General features: G+C 39.1%; 1 protein-coding gene across 3 annotated transcripts in view; it reads left to right on the top strand.

Moving 5' to 3' along the window:
* LOC127646277 (phosphatidylinositol 3-kinase regulatory subunit gamma-like) overlaps nt 1–8,396 on the top strand; it is a 342,067-nt gene extending 333,671 nt beyond the window's left edge. For all 3 annotated transcript variants that reach the window (XM_052129786.1, XM_052129787.1, XM_052129788.1), the window contains 9 exons: nt 675–786; nt 2,479–2,577; nt 2,697–2,877; nt 3,422–3,547; nt 3,759–3,901; nt 3,992–4,168; nt 4,275–4,349; nt 4,441–4,611; nt 5,034–8,396. In XM_052129786.1, the coding sequence (XP_051985746.1) occupies nt 675–786; nt 2,479–2,577; nt 2,697–2,877; nt 3,422–3,547; nt 3,759–3,901; nt 3,992–4,168; nt 4,275–4,349; nt 4,441–4,611; nt 5,034–5,235 (1,286 nt within the window). In that variant the 3' untranslated portion in view covers nt 5,236–8,396. The remainder of the gene's footprint in view (nt 1–674; nt 787–2,478; nt 2,578–2,696; nt 2,878–3,421; nt 3,548–3,758; nt 3,902–3,991; nt 4,169–4,274; nt 4,350–4,440; nt 4,612–5,033) is intronic.
* Nucleotides 8,397–12,899: the final 4,503 nt, after the last annotated feature.

Raw genomic sequence — 12,899 nt, 5'->3', positions numbered from 1 at the left:
TAAGGAAATTGTTACGGAAATATATTTCTGTTTTACAACAACCACATACTATATTTATGTAAACATTTTTAAATGTTGCATTGCTTTGCTGTCTGGTTAAACCCTTAAAGGGATAGTTCAACCAAAAATGTTAAATTCTCTCATCATTATATCACCGTCATGCCATCCCAGATGTGTCTGATTTTCTTTCTTCTGCTGAACACAAAAGAAGATTTTTTGAAGAATATCTCAGCTCTGTTGAAATTATACATTTATCAACTTTTACTACAACTGCCACAGTTGTAAAAAAAAAAATAACCTCTATACAAAGACACCACTATCTAAAAAAACAAAAAACATGTTTAAGGTGAAAAGTGAGATTTGGGGTAATTTAATTCTTGCATTTTGCAATTTCAGCAAAATGTTTGGATTCTCTTCACAGCACAAAATTATTGAAACTAAATTTAAAAACATACATCAATTTGTAAATGCAGACATCCAGTGTAGTCTAAGGAGTTTTCTTTGCCAGGCTGAACCATAACAAACATTAACAGTTATGTCTATAGAGAGGTTTCAACATTTCCAAAGACACCAATTTTTTTACTACTTTATATCTAGAGGATTGCTTATGATATCTAACATTTGGATATTTCTAAGTGATTCATCTCTTTTTCCTTCTCTCTTTTCTTCTGCAGCTCTTCCTCCCAAGCCAGCAAAACCCATGACACCAGTAAACAGTAATGGCATGAAAGAAGCCACCAGCGGCTCATTGCAAGAAGCAGAATGGTACTGGGGAGACATATCTAGGTAAGACTCACTTGACACTCAATAGAGTACATTGCTTTTTTTATTGGATTTCTGCCTGTTGTTCTCAGTTTTGAAAATCTTTCCACGCAATTACCTCATATTATGAGACTCCACCTTCATCACGTGTAGCAGAGTGTGAGGCGCACCAAGTCACCATTGTGGTTAGGTTATAGTTGGCCAATGCAGTCATGAGTCTGCATGCTCCTCTCCGGGTTATCAAGATGTTCCTTGCTCCTCCGTAGATGTTATAAGTTTCCCGCACCCTCCTCCCCTCATCTGATGGCTCCCTTCGTGTCGGTAGCCTGAGGTAGACTCTGAGAGGAGAGGCGTCCAAGCGCCCTCGCCATTCCCATGCCCAAGTACTGCCATACTTGTGCGTTTGAGGTAGACCAGACGTCTGAATCTCCCACAGATGGAGTTCAGGGAGCTCCAGAGAGGGAGGGTCCCTGGAAGCCAACATGCTGAGCGGGGAGGAACCATCTGTCCATAGCAGCCAAAAAAAGGGGCCTGCCCTTGGTGCGTCATGTACTCCAATCGACCAGGGTCCGCACCCTGAGACGTGCCGCAGTTGTACAAAGCTGAAAGGCAATAAAATGGGTAAAAGACATCAAGAAAGAGTTTACCAAACAGAGAAAAAGAGGGTTTAGTTGCCATTATTTATGGGGAGGGATAGAAGAACCCAAATCTCCAAAATGTCAAACAGTCTGTCCCATTTCCAACAGAGCCCATGAAACTCTAAGGTTTTAGCAGATTAGTCTTCTGCTTAGTGAACTTTTTGAAGTTGAGCATGTAGAAACTCTGCAGAGGTGCACACGAAATTACACCGTTCTGAAGCCCCGCTATCCATTTTACTCACACAGCCCCTTTCTAGATAGATCGGTGCTGCTTTTTGCCTTACTTTAAATATCATTTCATGTTCACTTTGGTGCTCTGATTTCTCAAGTTATTGGAAGCTTGCCTGATCCCAAAACATTATATGCTAAAATAAGTCAACTCCCCCAACAGTGAACTTGCTGATGCACTGCAACCTAAAAATGGTCTAGATTCCCATAGCTCACTGTATATGAACATTGTAAAGTTGAGGTTGAGATGACTGCTCCCAAGAAAAGTTGGAGCTTTGCATTATCATAGGCTCCTTGCCTCAGCAGGCTATATTAACCCCCTCCTAAGAGCCAGGCCCAGGGTCAGCTAAGCTCCGGCATGACTAGGCTGTTGGCTGTCAGGCACTGACTGTGTGGGGAAGTTGAAGGGTGTGAAATTCCTCCCAGACAGACTAAAATAGAGAGGGGGCAAAAAAGGAGGTAAGTCTGTGAAGCCTGACGACTCATACACTGGTCGTCTGGAGGCTCTGTTTTAAGCAACAGACAGTCTGAGTTCAAGACATGAGCTGGAGGCATCAGTGTATGTCTGGGCATGCACGACAGGGTTAACAGTTAAACCATTCCAAGATGTCTCACTCACTCCCAGATGGCTTTAGCAGACAGCATGGTCATAGACCAGTGCCTTTGCCCTCTGCCAGACCAAATACAGCCGTCTGAAAGTTGAAATAACGGCAAAAAGTGACGGTTCTTGTGTCAGCCCTTTCCGCAGAGTAAACCTTTTTTAAATGTAATTGCCAATTACCAAGAGCAAGTTTTGCCATAGAAGTATTTGCATCACTCCCTCTTTTCTTTCTCCCTTCTTTCTGTTCAGGGAAGAGGTGAACGACAAACTGAGGGACATGCCTGATGGTACTTTCCTGGTACGGGACGCCTCGACTAAGATGCAAGGAGATTACACACTAACGCTAAGGTAACTATTTTTGGGGACTTAAAGGGGTAGTTCACCCCCAAATATCTCAATTTTGGATTTAGTTGTTCCATTAGATTGCATTGTTCTTTGAAATTAACACAGTCCCTGTCTTCCTGTAGGAAAGGTGGAAATAATAAGCTAATAAAGATCTACCACCGGGATGGGAAGTACGGTTTCTCAGACCCGCTCACGTTCAACTCTGTGGCGGAACTCATCAGTCACTACAGGCATGAGTCTCTAGCCCAGTACAACACCAAACTGGACGTTAAGCTCATGTACCCAGTCTCCCGATATCAGCAGGTAAAAACCTTGGCCAGGGTTAAGATTAGGAGCGGGAGTATAACAATTACAGCCATGAACACTCTTTCCTAGACTCCCTGCCTTTCCTCTTTACAGCTTTCTCCTCCCACCTCTCCCTTCCTCGCTCCTGCCCTAAAGAGTGTGTTTGCTGAATGAATTGTGCAGCTTGTTGTGAGTGAAACTGCAGAGGCAGCAGGATGCTTTTGGCATGAAATATTACTTTGTTTATTGCCATAGCAGCACACTTCCTAAATAATTGCACACATCCACTATGTCGAAAGGCCATCCAGGCATTTATTCATTCCTGCCCCACAGACACACAGGTGCTCATTATTGAGGGGGTTCCACCAAAATAAGCCCTCGAGAGGCACTTCCTGATTTCATGATTTTTATTCATTATTCGTGGAAGAGAATTCCTGAAAAATATCTTTCACTATGTAAGCAAAACCTATATTGTGTTTCCACGAGCAACCCTTTTTTCCTTCCACACTTTTCTTCTCTTAGTATTTCATATCAACAACAATGTATTTACTTTTTTTCTCAGGATCAGCTGGTGAAAGAGGACAACATTGATGCAGTGGGAAGGAAACTCCAGGAATATCACAATCAATATCAGGATAAGAGTAAAGAATATGACATACTCTATGAGGAGCACACGAAAACCTCACAGGTACAGCCTCTTAGAACATCACTTCACACATCTCATCTATAGACAACCAACCTATTACTTCCATCTTTAAAAACCAAATGCAGCTCATCTTAACATGGATGCAAACACTATATTCAGCTGTAGAGACCAGTTAACCATTAAATCAATTAAGAGGCACAACCCTTTTGAGATTGCATCAGACCAATTGATTTTATCATTCCTTTGATATCAGGAGATTCAGATGAAACGAACTGCAATAGAGGCCTTCAATGAGACTATACAAATTTTTGAAGAGCAGTGTCACACACAGGAATGCTACAGTAAGGAGTACATTGAGCGATTCCACAGAGAGGGCAATGACAATGAGATTGAGAGGTATGTACAACTACAGCGATACACAATCAAGTGTGCTCCAGTAGATATTACATCTGTGGGTTTATGAAATTTTCTCCATTTCTTTCTCAGGATTATGATGAACTATGAGAAGCTCAAATCCCGCTTAGGGGAGATTCACGACAGCAAGACCCGACTTGAACAAGACTTGAAAATGCAGGCTCTGGACAACAGGGAGACAGACAAAAAGATGAACAGCTTAAAGCCAGACCTCATCCAGCTTAGAAAGATCCGAGATCAGTATCTTGTGTAAGAGTAAACCTCTTTTACAGTTCATATTACTCACCATTGCTATTTTGGTTGAGATCATAGTAAATTAACTTTTTCTCCATTCTGCTTCTCTTTTATGATGCAGTTGGCTCAATCATAAAGGCGTTCGACAGAAACGGATAAATGATTGGCTGGGGATCAAAAATGAGAACCCCGATGAGTAAGTTCTTCGAAATATTAGTCAAAATTTTACTCACTGAAATTTCAAAGCACCTATTATATTTTCTCATCTTATTATGCTCTCCTCATAGTGCCTACTTTGTCAGTGAGGAGGACGAGAATCTGCCACACTATGATGAGAAGAGCTGGTTCGTGGGGGACCTGAATCGAACGCAGGCAGAGGACTTGCTCTACGGCAAACCAGATGGAGCTTTCCTTATCCGAGAGAGTAGCAAGAAGGGTTGTTATGCCTGCTCTGTTGTGTGAGTATCCTCAGAATAAAATTATAGCAAATACATTGAGCTCTAAAACTGAATAAATGTGGCAATCGCATGAGTCTACAAAGTGTTTTCTGTGGTGTTCTTTCCCTTTCCCATGAAATGGAAATGTACAGTCATGTTCAGCCTATGCTTTTTTCCATGTGAAGCCATGATGCTTAATTCTACTGTCTTAGTAATAATATCAATCAAATTTTCTCTGGCCTTTCAACATTTATTAAAGCTGCATTCTTTCCCAGTTATACAAAATACACAATACATCAATTTATTGATCCTCTCTGATTACATTCTGAATTATAGACTTTGCTTGTCATTGAGCATTGTGCCTTTTATCTTTGCTGTGTATCTGAGGCCAGATTCTGGTTCATAATGAGTTTGATAATCGGATCTCATGTTTCTCTCTCTAGTGTGGATGGTGAGGTGAAGCACTGCGTCATCTACAGCACCCCTCGCGGCTACGGTTTTGCCGAACCTTACAACCTGTACAGCACTCTTAAAGATCTGGTCCTGCACTACCATCAGACCTCACTGGTCCAGCACAATGACTCGCTCAACGTGCGGCTGGCGTACCCAGTGTATGCACAGATGCCCTCAGGCCCCCGCAGATGAAAACTGCCCCCCCCCAAATTAAACTGTCAATACTCTTGGGAAGGGGGGGAAGGGTTTCCGGACAAACTGAAAAAAACATACCAACAAAAAAACACTTGCTGCAACACACACGTCAGCCACCTTGGAGTTATATATTTTTACAAGAACAATTTGGAGGGCATTCTTTCTAAAGACTGCTTGATTTGCACAAGGAAGTTTTAAATGTTTGTGAATGTGAAAAAAAGCAGATAGAAGCAGAGGAGGCGAGTTTCAGGTGACCTGCACTGCTACCTAAACTCTAGCTGGGACTTTTTACATGCTTCGTTTTATCTTTTATCTTTTTTTCTATCTTCCTGCCTCTTTTCTCATATCTTTCTATTGTTCATTCAGTGTTTTTTTTTTTCTTTCTTTTTCTTCGTTTGTATTATCTTCGCATTGTTCTTTTCTAAATGTACGGCAGGGAAAATATTTAGTTTGTTTTCTCTGTCTCTTTCACTCTGTTTAAAATAGGCAAAAACTATGTAGCAAACAGACGACTGACACTTTTCAGAGTGTTCTCACATTGACTGCTGCTGAACAAGGGATTGTGGGATGGTTTGGGAGGGCACAAGTGAAAATGTGTTGTAGTCTTTAAAAAAAACTTGTTTTTACACTAACCTTAGAGAAGTGTTTTTTTTTTTTCTGGATCAATTTTTTGTGTCCTTTTATAAGCAGTTAAGATTGTTACAGTTCAGTACAGAGACCAAAGTTGGCATGGAGAGGACATCCTGTTTTTTTTTTTTTAATTGGCTCATATTTAAGTAAGAGGAAAGATAATGCTCAATAAACCTTGTTTGGAATATACACATAAAATTGGAACTGTGTCCTGTGAACTTCAGCTCAATTGTTTTATTATTATTATTATTGTTATTATTATTATTATTAGAACCAAAATCGCATGCACAGACAGTTGACGTGAAGCACTTATATAGAAATGACAAGTGACAGCTGCACGTTTGTACACAAAATTTGAAAGAACAATATTTCATGTGTGGTTTTTAACTAATAAGGCATATGTATGCTTTATGTCTGTTCCAGAAAAATCGTATTTGTGTAATTGTAAGGCAGACGTGCAGCATAAATCTCGATTTGTTCAGTAAACAGGAGCAGTGCTTCTCGTTAAAACAGATGTGCTTTAGTATGTATCTTAAAGACCATGCAATCCAGCTTTTGTTGGTAGACAAGTCAGTGGCATCTAAAAGTGACAAACACTTTTCGAATTTCCTTGGAAGAATTTCTTTTGGTTGAAAATACAATTTATTGCCTAGTGCTTCTGTTTTTAGCAGGTTGACTCGTTCTGTATCAGAAAAAAAACAAACACTTTTTATTGTTTGGCTGCCTGTTGGTTTTAATGTTGCACAATAAAGTCTTTATGAAATAATATACACAGATACAGGTATATGCACAATATCAGTGTCCGTAAACCAGTTATATCACTTCCTGTTTCTTGTTGGGCTTCTAGCACCAGTTGTTGTACTTCTAATTTTTTTAATCTTTTAAAAATTTGGTCCCATGTTGAAAGGCGTCTTTAACAAAGAGCAACAAAAGAGTTTTTACAGAACTGCCATTCTGGTTTTCCGTCTCCCACCATTGCAACTTTCTGGCAACAATTGTCCCACACTCTTGAGACTTTTCTCCAAAAACTTTATGCAGAACAGCATATTATGAAAACTGAATTTGCCAAACTGTATAAACAAAATTTCATCACCGTGTTATTGAAATGGGAAAGTCTATATGGAGTCCTCTTGTGGTTGTTTGGTGGTTGATGATGGGTTCTTGCAGACAGAACTTTGATTCTGATCAGGTGTTGAGGTGAGCTTATAACCAATAGAGCCCTTACTGAAAACCACATGCAGATTCTCTCCCCAACCCCCATCCCCCCACTATCCACTATTCATTTCACTTGCTCTTCCTGCTTGTCAACTGTCAATTGAGTGACTGTAGCGTTATTGGGTCAATTTATTGGATGTTATTGGCATGGAAAAAAACAGAAGTGGTGCTTTCTCCAGTGGAAATCTTTGTGTAAGAGGTAGGGAACTCAATGGTCTTGTCTGTTCCCATCACTCTGACAGGACCTGAACTCTTTGACCAATCAGAATTTGCTAGCCTCAGAAAACTATTCTGTGAGTGCGTGTGACCCTTCATAAATGCATCTTTGCAAGCTTTGTCTTATTATGGTTTTACCATCTACTTTTCTGTGGAAGATTTGGATTACTGTGCTCAGTATCATATGTCCAGCTTTATGTTCTTTTTATCATGTCCTCCAAATGTTTTGGGAGGTCCAGATTATTATTATATTTGTTTTTAAAGCTGGACCCCTACGGGGTCCCCTGTCTATTACTTGAACTCTTGTATCGCTCACCACTGAATGTCTTTATAAAACATATATACATTTATTATAACACAGGAAATCCCTTTTATGGCATGAGTGGATTAAGTACTTTAAGACATGAAACTTGTGTTTTGTTGAAAAGAGAGGGGTTTATTTTATGTTCACAGAGGTCAAATATGATTGTTTATTATAGCACACATCATATTTGAAGAGTTTTAGAGTGATTTACTAGCTAACTTGTTTTATGTTTGACAATTCACACCATGTTTGTACACTTTTATTGAAGAATTGTTTGGAAAAATATTTGAATCTGTTTTTCTCTCATTTTTATGAGCGCTTTCCCAAGCATTGAGACCAAAGATTTAAGTTTGGTTTTTCCTAGTTTTGAAGAGTTGCTTTATAATTTTACCTTGTATATCAATGTGTCTTAATTTTGTGTCTTAGTTTTTGGTTTGCCATCACTTGCCTCTCGCTTGTCAGCCAATATATTGAATATTACTGTCCTCAGATTCACTATAGTGCACTGTGGAGTAGCTGGGGGTGCATTTTTTGCCATTCCAAAACATGACCTTTTGTTTACTGAAATGAAATATAGTTTTGTGAAGCCGCAAAGTGAAAGTTTTTAGAGTTGATATAAAGCAGAGGTATTTTTTCCCTTAATTTTTGCACTCATTTCAAAGAGGTAAATAGATTTTTATGTGCCATCATAGTTTTACCTTGTCATAATTTGATTAAGTCACTAAAACACCTCTAAATTCACCAAAATCAAGTGTTTTTATGTCTGTTTTTTTTTTTACAGAATTGTCTTGCATTCACAGACTCTTAATCTAGCTGGAGACACTGTTTTTATCTTCTGATTTGGATATCCATAAAAAGATAATGGAAAACCCTATGCCCCACAGAAATGTATGGTTTGTTTAGAAAAAAATATGTGATTTACCATTCTCTGCAGGGCAGAAATCAGTGGGGTTTGTTGGATTTCTCTGTTATACTCCAGAAAGCATGCAATATTCTGTTTTTCTTTTTCCTTAAGAAAGTTAATCAGGGACATGAACAAGCATTGCAAAGGGGATTCGTATGAGAGATATTTACTTGAGAAAATAAGAGTGCTTTTTTGTATTGAAGTGGGAATGGGGGAAACTAACACATTATAACAAGCCAACAGAATCAACAGAGTATTGCTTCAAAAGCTCAGATGGTTTGGGCATGAACCAAAACAACACTCCTATATAACTGCTTGAGTTTTCAGTCAATGTCAGTACAAAGCAGGTGTAATGACTAGAAAATCTGGCTAAGGTTATTTCTGGACTGTTAACTAGCAGTGGCATGTGCAGTTCTGCAAAGTTTTATTTGCAGTCAGGTTTGAATATGCTGTGATTCTCATTGGGAGACTTTTGTGTTCTTACCACAGCCATCCCACCATGATATCCAGCACATTTCTTATACAAGTAAGGTATTCCAAAAAAAAGGAGGAGGAAAAAAAAGAAAACTCTCACTCTTCTTACGTAAAACCCAGCATGCTTCTTTGGTACTCTTGACTGTTGTTTTGTGTAAAACTAAAACAAAAAATGTAAAACAAAAACAAAAAATGGTGTGGAAGAAAAACTGTTAATTGTCTGTTTATGGTGTAGTCGAATATAAAAAAAATATCACTTATGAAAAAAAGACTGCTTTTTCAGCTAAGTTGGGAGCCCTTTGTTGCAGTGGTTCGAGCAAAATGATATAATCCACAAAAACTGAGACAGAGGAGCTACAGATGCAATAGAAACAATGTGTTCAGTAACGTTTGCACAATCTGTAAGAACTCTGAAAATGCATTCTCTTTGAAAAACTTTAAACTACTATCTTTTCTTTAATAGCAGCTTATGTGACAGAGAATACAGATTTTATTCTGTATAAATCGAAATATTGCCTAAACACCAGCAGTGTTCATCTCTGGAATTTTATAGACTCAGCTTGAGCAATAAGCCACGGGCCCTCAATATCAAAGATGTATTCCAATGAAAACATAAAGAATGTGTAGCTCCAGTCATGCTTATAAAACTAGTGTTTCATGTTTCCAGACACGTTATGGCACAAATGGACATGAGACACTGTGATCTCTTGTTCACTGAATCTGGAGAATAAGAGATGCCAGAAATCCTCTCTCTCAGTATTTGAATATCATTGTTGCTTATCAGACTTATTGATATTCTTCAGTTATGATTTCCATCACACTCCAGCATTTTCTTGTATCTGTTACAATAGTTTGTATTGGTTGTAGACTCTCCATTTGTTATGAGGTGAACTCATGTATATACTCAATGGAACTCCACAATATTCAGTTCTCTTTCAGAATAAAGAAAATATTTTGTTCAGAGACTCAATCTCTGTGTATTACTCCAGTTTTGTGAGATCACCAGGTTTTTTATTTTATTTTTATTATTGGATGGCTTTGTCAACACTTATGGTTGCTTAGTTTTACAAGACATTTCTGCTTATTCCTTCAAATTATCCATGTGAATATTAGCTGGCATTATTAATGCATATAGAGAGTGTTAATCTTTTCTAGATTTATTTTAATATGAAAGTACATTTTATAATGTAATATGTAACTACAATTATTTACTATTTTACCACTAAACAACACAAATTAATGTCAATGGGGGAAAACATTTTGCTAAATTAAATAAAAAAATAAAACAATCCCTTTTGTGAAACATTTACAACTATAAATAATAACTAGAGTATAATGAATATAATGTATAAAAATAATAATAAATAACTTTAGAATATAACTTCCAAATTGTGAATAATCTTTTTAAGTTATAACTTAATTTTTGTATCATAAATTATAATCAGTTTTATAAGTTTATCATAATTATAAGTGGGGACTTCGAAAGTAACCAACTCCATTTTTCAAGTTTATTGACCATTTTATTGAGAATGTGTGGCTGAGGTGCTTTACATTTATACAGTATGTAAATAATAAATAAAAAAGATTCTAAGGAGGTGGATATGTTTAAGGCAGTGTACATTTTCAGCCTAAATTGTGGTTGTGTATACTGGAATTTGTTTTGGTATAGAAAGTCTTGATATTGTTCCTGGACCAGATAATTTTGCCTTCATGTGTGTCCAGACTGTTCTGACCTGTTCATAACTCTGGATCAAGGGCTAAGCTTTGGCTAAGTCCTCTGAGCCAAGCCTTTATCAGTAAGCACTGATATACTTTGAAGTATACCACATGTGTACACACATTGAATTCAACAATAATTAATGACAGTCCAAATTATTTAAAAAAATAAATAAAATCCAAAGCATTTACCAGATGCATGAATGATCTACCGTAACTATGTTTCCATCCAAATTGCGAAATCAGAGTATCGCAAAAACAATGTGTGTATAAAGCCTTGCTTCCATCCCTTGTGTTCAAAAGAACAAAATCGTCACTACTGGGGAAATTGTAATGACTGTGACTCTTTTATTAATAAAATAGCTACAGTTTAGGACGCGCAGACAAAAAACTTTAATAACTTTAATAACGTCTCGGTTACGTACGTAACCTAGGTTCCCTGAGACAAAGGGGATGAGACATTGTGTTTACTAACGCATATGGGAGTGCCTTCATACACAACCTATTTGAAACCTCGTTTTGCTCATTTCGGCGCGAACTGACCGCTATAAAACAGGTGCACAGACACCATTTTCTTAGAATTTCTGACTGAGAACAAGGAGCGCATTGCTTTTGCCTCAAGAACTCTGAGTCTTGTGGTGCGGCTAGCTTTCGCAATGTCTAGTTCCCTTCGTCTCAGGGAACCGAGGTTACGTACATAACTGAGACATTCCCTTATGACTTCAGTCCACTTGACATTGCGTTTACTAATGCATATGGTGAAAAGAATCCCATCACACCGCACTACACGATATATCTTCCTAGAGAGGAAACATGCGGTGCAGTCTTATGGGACGCCGACCGACATGTGTATGCCGCAGTGAGTGATCCTCATGATGGCCAGGAGGAGAGCACTCATAATTAATATATGAGCTATAGCCATATATTATGAATTACTCCTAATGAACCCGGCCGGGAAGGCAGTTTCTTTATAATGAAGTTCTTGTGACTTATGGAATTTTAACAGCCTGACTGCAGGCGGTTGTGTAAATGATGCGGAGCCCATACTTAAAAAGGGTGCATAAGTATATATATATATGCGTGCACATTCCTCACCCTCACTGGGGGAAGGGCAGCAGCATCATCCACTGACCATTTGCGTGATGCGGCGAGAGACATGACATCGTCATCATCCCCAGCGTCAGATCCGCCAAACGAGACAATGCTGCACGCGCCTTCAGAGGGCCAGAGCTCGTCTCACATATAGCGTATGGGGATATGTGCACTTCGTGGAGATTGAGGGGCTTGTGGGGCGTGTGCTGGCATGAAATCCACATCAAGTCCGTGCCCCCTCGTGTGAACCCTCGGGTATCACAGAAGAGGTGGGTGGGTGGGCACTAGAGGCTGAATCGTCCCTCAGAACGAGGGTGATTCGTGAGCGAAGCGACTTGAGACTCATGTCCTTACAGTGAGGACAGTCTGTCTCCATGAGAGCTGACTCTGCGTGGGCGCGGCCCAGACAGAAAACGCAGCTCTCATGCTTATCTGATGGCGGGATGTGTCTCTCGCACAAGGAACACTTACGGAACGATATCTTGAAAATGACGCGAACACGTAAGTGGCTCTTCTAGATATATAAATATAGATTTATATTTATATAACTTGTATTTATAATACACAAGTACAATTTTGCTTTAAAATGATACTCTATACCTGCCGACGCATGGAGGAGAATCAGGATGTTGAGGTCCGTTCACCAGCGAAGCATCAAGCGGCGAGGCGGAGTGATGTTCGCCGGAGCACTGCAGGGGAGCAGAGAATCTTCTCGCTACTGTGAAGATTCCATCTGCTGACTGGTGTGTATTGACGGCGAAGGTAGAGGGCTTCGAGATAAGAGGTAATCGCTATCTTGAATTCTGAGGAAATGCTGTCTGTGCATCTGTTTTATAGCGGTCAGATCATGCCGAAACGAGCAGTCAGTTTTGTGCCAAAACAGACGGGTCTGAAACACCATAGCCAATATTAGAATATTGCCGTAATTGTAGAGAGGTTTCAAATAGGTTGTGTATGAAGGCACTCCCATATGCGTTAGTAAGTGCACTGTCAAGTGGACTGAAGTTGTAAGGGAACTCATGATTGGAAATGACAGCGCATCACACAATGTGTGTGCGTTCCTCCATCAAGACTTCGCAGAGTGGATCTATAAAATATTTGTCAAAAGTA

The sequence above is a fragment of the Xyrauchen texanus genome, chromosome 7 (genome assembly GCF_025860055.1).
Source record: "Xyrauchen texanus isolate HMW12.3.18 chromosome 7, RBS_HiC_50CHRs, whole genome shotgun sequence".
NCBI lineage: Eukaryota > Metazoa > Chordata > Actinopteri > Cypriniformes > Catostomidae > Xyrauchen > Xyrauchen texanus.
The sequence above is the reverse complement of the archived record's forward strand: the minus strand, read 5'-3'. Positions and strand labels throughout refer to the sequence as shown.